At 36.7% G+C, this 15,227-nt stretch overlaps 5 protein-coding genes across 5 annotated transcripts; 3 read left to right on the top strand and 2 right to left on the bottom strand. All coding sequences in view use genetic code 12, as the record gives it.

The window, feature by feature from the left end:
• Positions 1–389: 389 nt before the first annotated feature.
• Positions 390–974, top strand: KGF56_003895 (uncharacterized protein; the record flags this gene model as incomplete). The annotated part of the gene is made up of 1 exon (XM_049325277.1): positions 390–974. One exon carries the CDS (start codon positions 390–392, stop codon positions 972–974), a length of 585 nt encoding a protein of 194 aa, XP_049179054.1.
• Positions 975–1,074: 100 nt separating this feature from the next.
• Positions 1,075–2,781, bottom strand: CAC2 (Cac2p; the record flags this gene model as incomplete). Its single annotated transcript, XM_049325276.1, has 1 exon — positions 1,075–2,781. One exon carries the CDS (start codon positions 2,779–2,781, stop codon positions 1,075–1,077), a length of 1,707 nt encoding a protein of 568 aa, XP_049179053.1.
• A 2,311-nt stretch (positions 2,782–5,092) lies between these two features.
• Positions 5,093–5,476, top strand: PGA14 (Pga14p; the record flags this gene model as incomplete). Its single annotated transcript, XM_049325274.1, has 1 exon — positions 5,093–5,476. One exon carries the CDS (start codon positions 5,093–5,095, stop codon positions 5,474–5,476), a length of 384 nt encoding a protein of 127 aa, XP_049179052.1.
• A 358-nt stretch (positions 5,477–5,834) lies between these two features.
• KGF56_003892 (ribonuclease) lies at positions 5,835–6,830 on the bottom strand (the record flags this gene model as incomplete). Its single annotated transcript, XM_049325273.1, has 1 exon — positions 5,835–6,830. The coding sequence occupies one exon, from the start codon at positions 6,828–6,830 to the stop codon at positions 5,835–5,837; it is 996 nt and encodes a 331-aa protein (XP_049179051.1).
• A 2,006-nt stretch (positions 6,831–8,836) lies between these two features.
• On the top strand, positions 8,837–15,106 carry FAS1 (tetrafunctional fatty acid synthase subunit; the record flags this gene model as incomplete). The annotated part of the gene is made up of 1 exon (XM_049325272.1): positions 8,837–15,106. One exon carries the CDS (start codon positions 8,837–8,839, stop codon positions 15,104–15,106), a length of 6,270 nt encoding a protein of 2,089 aa, XP_049179050.1.
• Positions 15,107–15,227: the final 121 nt, after the last annotated feature.

Raw genomic sequence — 15,227 nt, 5'->3', positions numbered from 1 at the left:
CTCCTTCTATCCTCTGCCATCGCCATACATCTCCTTCTATCCTCTGCCATCGCCATACATCTCCTTCTATCCTCTGCCATCGCCATACATCTCCTTCTATCCTCTGCCATCGCCATACATCTCCTTCTATCCTCTGCCATCGCCATACATCTCCTTCTATCCTCTGCCATCGCCATACATCTCCTTCTATCCTCTGCCATTTCTCCTTCTATCTCCTTCTATCCTTTGCCATCTCCTCTTTTATCTTCTCCCATATCTCTCCTTCTATCAATGGTCGGCTCTTTGGCGCTTACGAATTTTTTTTTCTTTTCTTTCTTTTTCTATGAATGAAATTTTTCAACATTTCAATCACCTATGAACAAAGGGATTTCTTCCTTTTAATATACATGATGGATTCAACAACGGTAATATTTATAGTAACTATAGTTGTAGCATTCATATTTCTAAGATGGTTGATAACTCCAATACCCCAAGATAGCGATTTCCCCAATATCTCCTCGGGTAATACGGGCACGGTTGCTGCTGGATCATCGGCTAGTGGAAGAGCCACATCAAGGGGATCTATGTCAGTTACGCGTCGTAATGGAAGACAGGTAAATGATTCAATGGTGGAAGTAGTTCAAACGATTGCACCCAATTTAACAGTTGAGCAAATTCGGTTCGATTTGGAGAATACTGGTTCGGTTGAAGTTACAATTGATAGGTATATGGAGTTGGGCACATTACCTTTCCCTCCAGGTTATGTTCCGCCAACTCCAGCGCCAGAGCCGTCCTCTAATGCAGAAGGCGAAGAGAAGAAGAAAAGCAAAGAAGCTGAAAAGGAATCGATCAACTTGTTTAAAAAATACAATATTGATGTGAATAATCCGATTTTGGATAGTGACGACATTGTAAAGAACCGAAGGAATGAAATGATTTTTAATGCTAGAAAAAGAATGGCTGCACTGTTACAGAAACAAAATAATCCAAATTAGCACTTTCCTAAATAACATCACATGGGCTTGGAAGCAAGTTCATTCATTCATTCATTCATTGTTTTACTTTTTTTTTTTTTGTTTTTTTGTTTTGGGCATTTCATTGAATCAAAGTTGGAGTGATTCTCTTTTTGACTTTCTTTGTCACTTTCTTATCCGTATTAAAGAAAGAATCAATTGTCTTTACCGGTTTGTTTGTACTCTCCTCTTTTTGTGCCGTTGCATTCTTTCCCAGTGCATTTCTTTCTATCGCACTGTTTTCCAGATTTTTCACTTTATCAGTGGTACTCGCCAGCACATCCATTGATACATCTACACCCTTCTTTTTCTTCAAAGGCTCAACAAACTGAGCCGGTTCTCCAGTATACTTTTCACCAAACACGCCCAGTTCGAAATCAACAAACGAACAAAATCCATCAATCGAACTACTAATAATCCTCATCCCATCCTGTGTCCATACAAGATCTGTTATTGGCTGGTAATGTAAATTCGAAACTTGTCCCAATGGTTTGAAATCGTCATCTGATGAATAGATTATTATAGTGTCTAAAGTGGCCACGGCAAAGACTAATTTGTAAGGTAAATTCAAGAGATTACCCTGAGTTTGATATTTCATAGGGCTAAAAGAGATGGCCACTGCCGGTTTGGTAAGTCCACATAATTTGATAATGGGACTAGTCGATATTCTTGTTCTTGAATAAATATATATGGAATTTTTTGTCAGTACGGAGTCTGTAGTTTCCAGACTCAGTTCCTCTAAAGAAGAAGAAGAAGATGCTGATGTTGTTGCTGATGTTGTTGCTGATGTTGCTGCTGCTGCTGATGTTGTTGCTGATGTTGCTGTTGCTGATGTTGTTGCTGCTGTTGCTGCTGCTGATGTTGTTGCTGCTGCTGCTGATGTTGCTCCTGCCGTTGATGCAGGTGTGTTTTCCTCCAAGCCAGCAGGAGTAACCAACATAGCACCATCGGGAGAAAAACACAACCTTCTAAAAAACGAAGGTAAAGTTTCTGAATGATAAATGGAGCTATTTTGGAATTTTTGAAACTTATGCATCAATTGGAAACTCAACTCATGCTCATTATCATTACTGTTGTTTTTCTCAAGTTTGCTAATTTCATAAACATTCATACTTCGATCTGCCGATTGACTCGCAAGATACTTCCCCAAAGGGTCCCATGAGACTCCTTGTATATAGTGTGAATGATCATTAAATTCCTTGACCAATATTGCGTGCACCTTTTTTTGTTCAAGTTGTTCAATACGATATATCCTCATTTGGTTATCCATTGATCCACTTGCAATATATTTTCCCCTTGGATCCCAAGCCAAATCCATAATTTCGCTAGTACTTGATCTAATAGTACAAACAACAGACCAACTTTCCTTTGCGTCATCATGTTCCTCGTCATCTTCAATAAAACTGTTTTTCTCTAAGGAATCGCTCATTTTCCAGAGAAAGAGTGTTCCATCATCACCAGCAGTAGCTAGAATATCGCCCCTAGGGTTATATCGCACACAATTAACGGCTTGACTATGTTTAGACAATGTGGCCAAATATTCAATTGATTTGTTAGCTTTGGTTATTTGCCATATTCGTACGTTATTGTCACCACCTGCAGTAACCAATCTTGAAAATGTTGATGCCTCGATCTTGTTGTTGTTATAAGTGGTGGATGCCTCAATCTTCTTGTTGTTGTTATAAGTGGTTGCAACTGCTTGTGCACCGAGGAAATTTGGTTGAATATCTACTGAGTATATTGGTTGGTTATCATTATGCCAATGCACCGTTATAGCACTCGCATCCATCCTGTTGGGGGTAACCTTTGTCCTACCCTCTTCTTGCTTGTTGATGAATGAATCATTTGAAAAATGTGAAATGAAGACGCGTATATGTGCTACCATGTGAAAACGGGAATCGGGAATCAGGAACGGGAATCAGGAAATCGGGAAACAAAAGGAGAAAACAGGAAATCAGGAATAGAAGAACAAAAATGGGAAGAACAAAAACAAATAGGATACAAGAGCATTGATAGAAACAAATTATAGTAGAAACATTGATAGAAACAAATTATAGTAGAAGCATTGATGAAGTTAATTATAGTAGAAGCATTGATAGAAGCTAATATCAATAGCTAGTGGTGGCAGTTTGTGTGCTCCACTATCGAGCAGAGCGAAATAGTGGTGATGGCAGTTTATGTGCTCCACTATCTCGCTCTGCTCGATAGTGTCTCTCGATAGTGTCGCTCGATAGTGTCCATCGGGTATCGAAAAACATGTATTTTTTCTTTTATTTTTACCTCTTTTTCAAAATTGACCATAATAAATGTTTTTTTGAAAAAAAAGTTCCCAAAATGGTAATAGTGCCAATTTGGGAACAAAATTCCTTTAAATTTTAGATAGTTTATCATTGACAATTTTATCAGTTTTTACTCTTTTTTGGTATTCTTTTTCCCGACACTATCGACACTATCGACACTATCGAACAAAGCGAGATAGTGGAGCACTGTCAAGCTACATTGACTAGCGGCCACTGACTCTATCGACTTTATCGACACTTTCTCGCTCTGCTCGATAGTGGAGCAATACTTTAGCGATACTAGTAATATTGATTTCTGATAAAGAAGAATTTTGCTATAATGTTAGTAATGTTGAACTCAGATGATAATGTTTACAATATTATTGCACTTGGATGAGATGGCCTTTAACATTGTGCTTTAGATGTTGGTAGCAGCTAGTGTTCTCTACTATCTCGGTCTACTTGATAGTGTCGCATTACAGTACAAAAACGGTAGAAAATACAGGATGAGAGATACATAGTTTTAAAATGAGAGATACATAGTTTTAAATGAATTCAAATGTATTAGCCCGATAACAAAATAATCCTCTAGAGATGCAAGCAAAGATGTGTAATATGTGCCATTTTTAAAGTGTGTAATGCAATTTTTTTAAGCCGTTCATCTCTATATAATAATAGAAACAGATTACAGTAGAAGCATTGATAGAAACAAGTTATAGTATAAGAGCATTACTTTAAATTATAGTACAGGCATTGACAGAAGCTAATCAATAGCTAGTGTGCTCCACTATCGAGCAGAGCGAGATAGTGATGATGGCAGTTAGTGTGCTCCACTATCTCGCTCTGCTCGATAGTGTCGGTGGCAGTTAGTATGCTCCACTATCTCGCTCTGTTCGATAGTGGAGCAGGCGGTGTAGCAATTTTTTAAAGCCGAAGAATTTGGCTCCTCGCTACTCCGAAAATTTTCCATCACTAACCTGTTACAACACTATCTCGCTTCGCTCAATAGTGGAAAATCTCGCTTTGCTCAATAGTGGAAAATCTTACTTCGCTCGATAGTGAGTGTCGGCTATAATTCCAAGGTCGTGTAAATGCGAACCAAAACAAATTAAATTTCTGGGTCGGCCGTTTTGACCAATTGCAAAAAAGCGCTAGAAAAAGCGCTAGGATACAAGATTGCCAGCATCTCTATTTAGAAGATGTTACAAAAGTTGTAAATAGATAGTGCAAGATGTTAGTGTCAAACTGGTGGTAATACCAAACTCAGAGTGATGGTAACCCTAGTACAATTTCGCCTTGCTTGCCTTGTTTAGATTTGTTTCACTCATCTAGTCTCTAGTCTCTAGTCTCTATCTCTTTCTCTTTCGCTTCACTCCTCTAGTCTAGTCGTACTCCTATTTTCCGTCTTGTTTACAATTTGCCTATTTTTCAATGCGGGATTTTTCCATTTTTATTTCTTTTCTCGCCGTTTCAGGAAAATTTAGTTAGATGCGCACTACTCTTTTCTACCATCTTAAACCACACGCACACACCACCACAACAATCGATACTCAGCTTACCTTTCCCAGCTTATCCTTCCCGCATAGCTAAATTACGCCGCCCTATTTTTTCTTTTTTCTTTATTCTTTTATCGCTCATTGACTCAATGCGATTATTGTCTCTTTTAATTTGCCGAAGAGTAGTAGCAAGAAGGAAAATTAAAGCCATACAAATTCTCACCTAATTTCCTTCAGCCTAAAGAAAAAAAAAAAAAAGAAAAACATTTTTTTCTCTCTCTCTCAATCTCTTTCTTTTCTATACAATTGTCAAAGATATTCAATAATGAAGTTCACTTTATTGGCATCAGCTTTCACTCTTTCATCAGTTTTGGCTAGTAAAGGTCCTCACGATCACAACCCAAGACCAGTTGTGACCGTTTACAGAACCGAAACAACTGCCAAATACGGTAGATTCAACAAGACTCCTAAACCAACTACAACTACTATTGTTGTTTCACCAAGTGAATATTCAGCAATCAAAGAGGAACAAATTAGATCATCAGCTTCTGCTAACGATATCTTGAGAGTCCAAATTGAGAAGAGAGCTACCAACGAAACTAACGGTTCCTCTACTCATTCAAGTGCTAATGCTGCTATGGGTTCTTCAACTGGTGTTTCATTTGCTGTTGCAGGTGCCATCGCCGCTGGTTGTGCTTTGTTGATGTAATTGAATCGACACTAGATAGTGGAGCAACTATGACTAGCTTGTGGCAACACTGACTAGATAGTGGAGCAACACTGACTAGCTTGTTACATCACCATCGTTTTTAACCCTTTTAACCCCTCCTTCAACAAGAAACTTTTTCTTGCTCCCCCCCCCCAAAAAAAAAGTGGACATTTTTCATTTTTAATTTTATCAATTGTTTTGTTTTTAAAAGGCTTTTATAACGTTTTTATAAACCCAGCTTTAATACAAGTTGTATTTAATACCAATATACCAGTTTAGGAACATTGTAGAATTAAGCGAATGCTATTTATTTTTCCTACAAACAAACACATTTCCATCTTTTCTATTACTATTATTGTTATTGTTTTCCAGGCAATTCCAAAACAGTATTGACCTGCTTAGGGAACTCGCGTACAACTATATCACACTTGACTTGCTTGCATAAATCTATTTTATTATAATATGGTACTTTTTGCAACAATTCCAACCCACTAGATCTCTCCAATGCATCAATGGGCACTTGAAACAGTTTTAACGGCGTATTGATATCAATAGCATCGTTGGGCAACACAAATGCTGCACAGCTCAATTTCCCTTCATCCAGCTTATTCTCTCCAATAATCAACTTGAAAAAATGTGTAGGCACTGCAACATTTGGAGGCAGACCAATCACTTGATAACTGACTCTGTATTTACCATCTGCATCTAGTTTAGGCAAATAAAGAGGCCCTGTCATAATGCGGACATCGTCGTATTTCTTTGTAAGCGACCTGACAAACTCTTCAAAATGATTCCAATAATCGCGATTAAATCCATCACCAACTTGTGGTGCAATATTACTCAAGAGGAAAGTTTCATCCATGGCAATTTGACTATACTTTGCATCTGCAGCTGGTGCTTGATGGCCACGGTCATACCCGCTTCTAAAGTAATCACGAAGCTTACCACGAAATTTAGCTGGTATCGACTCATCTTCTTTGAAAATGGATTTTTTGCGATCTGCCAGATCTTTTGATCTTTGAAGTGATTCAGTAGTGATATGTTCAATTACCCAATATGGGTTTTTGTGAAGACGATCATAGCATGAGATAAATTCTGAATGAGGTGAAAGATCGTGAACGGGACCAGGGAATCCATATTTAAAGAATTGTTGGGGTTGAATCCGTGATGGATCGAATAATTCATTATTGGATTCTCCATTTGAAGGTTGTGATGGTAAGTTTGAGGTAGGAGGAAGGGGGGGAGTTGAAGTATTATTGTTGGTGGCTTTTCCTCCTGACTTCCAGAAAAAGGATAGTAACCCTATCGATCCTAAACCGAGAGAGGATTTGAGTATAATGTGTCTTGAAGACATGGCCTGATGATGATGATGGTTATAACATTAATAACTTTTATTTTTAGTATCGCATCTCTTGGGTGATGACGATATAGAGTTGTATCACGTGACCGAGAGAAAAGCGATTGATACAACACCATCAAGCGGCACTATCGAGCGACACTATCGAGCAGAGCGAGATAGTGTCAATGACAGCTAGTGTGCTCCACTATCTCGCTCTGTTCGATAGTGTCGCTCGATAGTGGAGCACAGTAACTCTACTCAATAGTGTCATTACCTTTTTATTGCATCCGTTTATCGATTTTAAAGTAATGCTATTGACAGGTTAGACTTTATGGATAGAGATGCAAATAATATCATAGCCATTAGAATTGATATTACATATTTATCAGTCTTGCTAGGAAACAACTGATTTCGATAAGCTCATTGCATTTGTATTGATATTATTGTTGAGAATATGATCACGTGACTATTATTGAGTACAACAAGAGATTAGTTGTACTAAACAATACTAGAGATTAGTCGTACCAAATAATACTAGATATTAGTATGCGTATGTATGTATATCCCAGAGGTTGTGAGCGAGTCTAATTGCTCTCACTACATCTATTCTTAGTGAATAGGTCTGCATCACGTGACCAAAGTCATTAAAAGGGATATGTTTAGTAGGTTGACTATAATTAGGCCATATATTATTATTTATACCGTTGCAAAATGCAGACACCAACACCGACACTATCGACCGACACTATCGAGCAGGGCGAGATAGTGGAGCAACACTAGCTGTCATTGACACTATCGACCGACACTATCGAGCAGGGCGAGATAGTGGAGCAACACTAGCTGTCATTGACACTATCGACCGACACTATCGAGCAGGGCGAGATAGTGGAGCAACACTAGCTGTCATTGACACTATCGACCGACACTATCGAGCAGGGCGAGATAGTGGACCACACTAGCTGTCATTGACACTATCTCGCTCTGCTCGATAGTGTCGCTCGATAGTGTCGTGTCTTTTATCACGTGACACAATAAACTTTAATGAAACATCGACACCTTACTACCTCCTTTTCTATCTTTTTGTAGACATTATCATCTCATAATATGCAGATGAATATTTTGTATATACATTATATACAGCCCTGTTTACATCATCTCATCATACATATCTCATTACATTTTTTTATTTATTGTTGGATAGTTTGTTGTGTTGGGTAACAATTTGCATATAAACAAGCACTATAAAAAAATCACACAAACGAGAAAGGTTGGACTTGGAAAAACTTTTCTACTATATAAAAAAGTAGTGTGAATATGCACAATATTAATAAGCTAACAAAAAAATCTTGCAACACAATGAATAGACAACTTGTCTAGATATGAATCCTAGAGTAGAACATAGGGTATATCCTAGAGTAGTTTTTCATAATAGTTCCTAGTTCCTACAACTCAAGAAACCTGATATACCACCCACTACTTCCATATTCCTCTAATACCTTTTTTTATAACCCATATCCCATTATAACAATCTACCATTCTTTTTTACAACCAAAATATTAATTTTCTGGTTGTAAAATCTCTCACTCCATTTTCCCAACAACGCAAATTGCACCAACAAAAAAATAAATAGAGTATAAAAACCCCTAAACTTTTTTTACAACCAAAATTTAATTTCTGTTCAAATGGTTTATATAAATCATATCGAAAGGAAACATTGTTTCAAGGTACGCAAGAACTGCTAGGTTAGTGGAGTTCTAGGTAGGTTTCTAGTCTTACAATTGCCATATATAAAACTAGTTGCACACTATTTATATACTTGCACACTATTTATATACTTGCACACCATTATATATATATATATATATATAGTGCCATAGAGTTCATCCCTTTAACACCGAGAACCTTATCTCCGAGAACTCCGAGAAAAAAAAAACAAACAACCCTCAAACACCGAGAACCCTTATATCCGAGCTCTTGACTTTTTTTTTGTTTCAAGTCCTCAACTCCTCAAGCCTTAAGAAATGTCGACGCAAAGACCATTACAGCTAACCCACGGCTCCATAGAGTACACCTTCCTAGTACCCTACAATTTGTTCCTCACCTATTCCCAACTAAAGGATGAGTTCACAAAAACGCTACCACAGCCCACAGAAGGATTCGCCGATGACGAAGAACCTTCAAGTCCTGTTGAATTATACGGCAAGTTTTTGGGATTCCTAAACCAGAAAAAACAATCTTTACAACTGTCGCATTCACAATTACAATCAGAAGTCGAAGTTGACGAATTGTTACAATATTCAGTCAAGGATTTCGAATCTACTTTTTTGAAAAATGACGATAATATCCATTCTTTTGCAGTTAAATTATTACAAGATGAAACCTTTCCAACTACTCAACTTAAGGTGAAAAACCTCATAAAAAATTACTACAAGTGCGTTTCCTATATCCCAAAAAATGAATCAAACTTGTTATACCATGCTTCGCAAAAAAATGCCCAATTAGCAGCAATATTTGGTGGTCAGGGTAATACCGATGACTATTTCGAAGAATTGAGAGAAATCTATCAAACTTATGAAAACTTGGTTGTTGATGATTTATTGATCCCCATAATTGAGAAATTAAATCAACTAGTTAAACTGGATGGAGAATTTGATAAAATTTATACTCAAGGTTTAAACATCTTGCACTGGTTGAAACATCCCGAATTAACTCCAGATCAAGATTATTTATTAAGCGTTCCTGTAAGTTGTCCAATTATTTGTATAATCCAATTGTGTCATTATGCAATTACTTGTAAAGTATTGGGGTTTAACCCAGGTGAATTTAGAGATTTAACAAGGTGGTCAACTGGTCATTCTCAAGGTTTAGTCACAGCAGTAGCTATTGCAGGATCGTCTTCATGGGAGTCCTTTTTATCAAATGCTATCAAGGCAACCTCTTTATTGTTTTTCATTGGTTCCAGATGTTTGAGTACATACCCAAGAACAACTTTGCCTCCTACAATGTTGCAAGACTCATTGGATAATGGGGAAGGTAGACCATCGCCAATGTTATCAGTAAGAGACTTGCCAATTGAAAAAGTTGACAAGTTTATCAAGCAAACAAATTCACATTTACCAAAAGAAAAACATATTGCTATAAGTTTGATTAATGGTGCTAGAAACTTGGTATTGTCGGGTCCACCTGAATCATTGTATGGTTTTAATTTAAACTTGAGAAATAACAAGGCTCCAATGGGCTTGGACCAGTCTCGTATCCCATTCAGTGAACGGAAATTGAAATGTTCAAATAGATTTTTGCCAATATTTTCACCATTTCATTCTCATTTATTAGCTGATGCAACAGAAGCAATCTTGCAGGATGTGAAAACCCTAACTTTTGATCCATTGCAAATCCCCGTTTACGATACATTTGATGGATCAAATTTACAAGATGAAAAGGATTCGTTTAAATTAAATGCAAGATTAATTAAACTTATTACTGAGTTACCTGTTCATTGGGAATTGGCTACTGACCACAAAGCTACACACATTATAGATTTCGGCCCTGGTGGGGTATCCGGATTAGGTATATTGACTCATCGTAATAAAGAAGGTACTGGTGCAAGAATCATTATTGCTGGTACCTTGGACTTGAATCCAGTTGATGATGAATATGGTTTCAAGCATGAATTGTTTCAAAAATCCGATGATTTGCAAATTAAATGGGCAAGTAATTGGTTACAAGAGTATAAGCCTACTTTAGTCAAGACATTAAATGGCAATGGCAATGGCAATGGCAATGGTAATGGAGGCAAGATTTACGTCAAGACTAAATTTTCTCAATTATTAGGTAGAGCTCCATTAATGATTCCTGGTATGACTCCGACAACAGTTAATCCTGATATTGTTGCTGCTTCCTTAAATGCTGGGTATCATATTGAAATTGCAGGTGGTGGTTATTTCGTTGCATCGATGATGACAAGTGCAATTGATAAAGTTATCTCGAAAATTAAACCAGGTTATGGATTAGGTATCAATTTGATTTATGTTAATCCAAGAATGTTGCAATGGGGTATTCCCTTGATTAAAGAGTTGAGAGAAAAAGGTTACCCCATACAGTCGTTAACTATTGGTGCTGGTGTTCCTTCAACTGAAGTTGCTACTGAATATATCGAGGAATTGGGATTAACTCATCTTGGATTGAAACCTGGTTCAATTGATGCTATTAGTCAAGTAATCACCATTGCCAAGACCCATCCTAACTTTCCTATTGTCTTGCAATGGACTGGAGGTAGAGGTGGTGGACATCATTCATTTGAGGATTTCCATCAACCAATTTTGCAAATGTACTCCAAGATTAGAAGATGTTCTAATATTATCTTGGTTGCTGGTTCAGGATTTGGTTCAGATGAAGATACGTACCCCTATTTAACCGGTTCTTGGTCGAAAGAGTTTAATTACCCACCAATGCCATTTGATGGTGTACTTTTTGGTTCAAGAGTCATGACTGCCAAAGAAGCCCATACTTCATTGGAGGCAAAGAAATTGATTGCCAGTTGTAGTGGTGCCCCTGATGATAAATGGGAACAAACTTATAAAAAACCAACTGGTGGTATTATTACCGTTAAGTCGGAAATGGGTGAACCAATTCATAAAATTGCCACTAGAGGAGTTTTGTTTTGGAAGGAAATGGATGAAACAATTTTCAATTTGCCAAAGAATAAACTTGTTGAAGCATTGAATAAGAAGAAGGATTATATCATTGAAAGATTGAATAAGGATTCCCAAAAACCATGGTTTGGTAAGAATGCTCAAGATGGTGTTTGTGACTTGCAAGAGATGACATACCAAGAAGTTGCCAATAGATTAATTGAATTGATGTATGTAGAGAAATCTCAAAGATGGATTGATTTATCATTGAGAAATTTTTTTGGTGATTTCTTGAGAAGAGTTGAAGAAAGATTTACAAGTGATAAAGGTGATGGTGGTGCTGCTGCTGTTGTATCATTGATTCAAAACTATTCACAATTGACTGAAAAGCCACAAGTTTTTGCAAATGAGTTTTTCAATCATTTCCCCTTAGCCAAGAGTCAATTGATTTCAGAAGAAGATTGTGATTACTTTTTGATGTGTGCATTAAGACCTACTCAAAAACCACCTCCATTTGTCCCAGTATTAGATGAAACATTTGAATATTTCTTTAAAAAGGATTCATTATGGCAATCTGAAGATTTGGAAACAGTCGTTGATGAAGATGTACAAAGAACATGTATCTTGCATGGTCCTGTTGCTTGTCAATTCACAAACAAGGTAAATGAACCAATTGGTGAAATCTTGGATAATATCCATGAAGGACACATTAAAAGATTATTGGAAGATGAATATGAAGGTGATGTTAACAAAGTACCAGTTGTTGAGTACTTTGGTGGCAAAGTCCCTGTTGATGTTAAGACTATTGATAACGTCAAAATCACCACCACCACCACCACCACCACCAATGATGATAAGATTGTTTATGAAATCGGTTCAAAAGTGCCAACAAACAAGTCTGCTTGGTTAGATTTATTAGCCGGACCAAAATTGAACTGGTTGCAAGCATTTATTTCAACTGATCGTATTGTTCAAGGCTCAAAACATGTACCTAATCCAATTCATGATATCTTATCGCCAGCACCTCATTCCAAAGTGACAATTGATAAAACCACACATACTTTAACAGTTTATGAAGAAGTTAAAGGTGACTTTAAACCAGTTGTTGAAATCAAGTTGGCCGCCAACAAAAAAAATTATATTGAGTTGTTATTGATTGAACATAGAACTGCTGATGGACAAGCTGTTTCCTTACCATTTTTATACAAGTATCAACCAGAAGATGGTTTTGCTCCAATTCATGAAGTTATGGATTCAAGAAATGATAGAATTAAGGAGTTTTACTGGAAATTATGGTTTGGTTCAAATGTTCCATTTGATTTGGATATCAATGTTGAAGAGCAAATCTTGGGTGATGAAGTTACTGTCACTGGTAAGGATATTGCTGAGTTCACTCATGCAATTGGTAACAAATGTGAAGCATTTGTTAATAGACCAGGAAAAATCACATTAGCGCCTATGGATTTTGCAATTGTTATTGGCTGGAAAGCAATCATCAAAGCCATCTTTCCTAAAACCGTTGATGGGGATTTATTAAAATTGGTTCATTTATCTAATGGGTACAAGATGATCCCCGGAGCTGCTCCTTTAAGAAAAAATGATGTAGTTTCTACCAAGGCCGAAATTAAAGCGGTATTGAATCAACCAAGTGGTAAGCTAGTTGAAGTTGTTGGTACTATATACCGTGCCAATAAACCAGTCATGCAAGTTTCATCTCAATTCTTATACCGTGGTGAATACACTGATTATGAAAATACATTCCAAAAAGTTACTGAAACACCAGTACAAGTTGCGTTTAAATCATCTAAAGATTTGGCGGTTTTGAGATCTAAAGAGTGGTTCCATTTAACAAAGACTGATGTTGAAGAGTTTGACATGTTGACTTTTAGATGCGAATCGACATACAAATTTGAATCGGCCAATGTCTATTCGTCAATCACCACTACTGGTCAAGTTTATTTGGAATTACCTACAAAAGAAGTTGTTCAAATTGGTGAAGTTAATTATGAAGCTGGCACTTCTTATGGTAACCCCGTGACTGATTACTTGTCAAGAAATGGTAAGACTATTGAAGAAGCTGTACTTTTTGAAAATGCCATTCCATTATCATCGAGTGAAGAGTTGATTTCCAAGGCTCCAAGTACTAATGAGCCATATGCTATTGTTTCCGGTGACTATAATCCAATTCACGTTTCAAGGGTATTTGCCGAGTATGCGAAATTGCCAGGAACAATTACTCATGGTATGTACTCTTCTGCTTCGATTAGAGGTTTGGTGGAGCAATGGGCAGCTAATAATGTTGCTTCAAGAGTTCGTGCCTTCAAGTGCGAGTTTGTTGGAATGGTTTTGCCCAATGATACATTACAAACAACAATGGAGCATGTTGGAATGATCAATGGAAGAAAAATCATCAAGGTTGAAACTAAAAATATTGAAACCGACTTGCCTGTTTTGATTGGAGAAGCTGAAATTGAACAACCAATTACAACTTATGTTTTTACAGGTCAAGGATCACAAGAGCAAAATATGGGTATGGACTTGTACAACTCATCAGAAGTTGCCAAGGAAGTTTGGGATAGAGCCGATAACCATTTTATCAACAATTATGGTTTCTCAATCTTGGATATTGTTCAAAACAATCCCCAGGAATTGACAATACATTTTGGTGGAGCCAAAGGTAGAAAGATTAGGGACAATTATATTGGAATGATGTTTGAAACAATTGGTGAGGATGGTGAATTGAAATCGGAAAAGATTTTCAAAGATATTGATGATAATACCACATCATATACCTTTGTATCACCCACTGGTTTATTATCAGCAACTCAATTCACTCAACCAGCATTGACTTTGATGGAAAAAGCTGCTTACGAAGATATTAAATCAAAAGGTTTGATTCCTTCAGATATAATGTTTGCTGGCCATTCATTAGGTGAATATTCGGCATTGAGTTCATTAGCCAATGTTATGCCAATTGAATCATTAGTCGATGTCGTATTTTATAGAGGTATGACGATGCAAGTTGCTGTACCAAGAGATGAATTTGGAAGATCGAATTATGGAATGTGTGCCATCAATCCAAGTAGAGTGAGTGCTACATTTAATGATGCTGCATTGAGATTTGTTGTTGAAGAGATTGCAATAAGAACAAAATGGTTGTTGGAAATTGTTAATTATAATGTTGAAAATCAACAGTATGTTGCCGCTGGTGATTTAAGAGCTTTGGATACATTGACCAATGTATTGAATGTTTTGAAAATCAACAAAATTGATATTGTTAAATTACAGCAACAATTGTCAGTTGAAGAAGTTAAAGTACATCTTTATGAAATTATTGATGAGGTGAAACAAAAGAGTATTGCCAAACCACAGCCAATTGAATTAGAGCGTGGTTTTGCTGTAATTCCATTAAAGGGAATTTCTGTACCTTTCCATTCATCATATTTGATGTCTGGAGTCAAGCCATTCCAAAGATTTTTGTGTAAAAAGATTCCTAAATCATCAGTTAAACCTCAAGACTTGATTGGTAAATACATTCCAAACTTGACTGCAAAGCCTTTTGAAATAACAAAAGAGTATTTCACTGAGGTTTATAACTTGACAAAATCTGATAAGATTAAGAATATCTTGGACAATTGGGAACAATTTGAAAAGAAGTAGACTTTATTTATATTTATATTAATAGAGATAATTGAATAATAATAATAATAATAATAATAATACACATGCACAGGCAAAGCAAAATACATTCCCCTTCTTTCCCTTTTCCTTTTTCCTTTTC

The sequence above is a fragment of the Candida oxycetoniae genome, assembly GCF_023343755.2.
Source record: "Candida oxycetoniae strain CBS 10844 chromosome Unknown scaffold10, whole genome shotgun sequence".
Lineage (NCBI taxonomy): Eukaryota > Fungi > Ascomycota > Pichiomycetes > Serinales > Debaryomycetaceae > Lodderomyces > Lodderomyces oxycetoniae.
The sequence above is the reverse complement of the archived record's forward strand: the minus strand, read 5'-3'. Positions and strand labels throughout refer to the sequence as shown.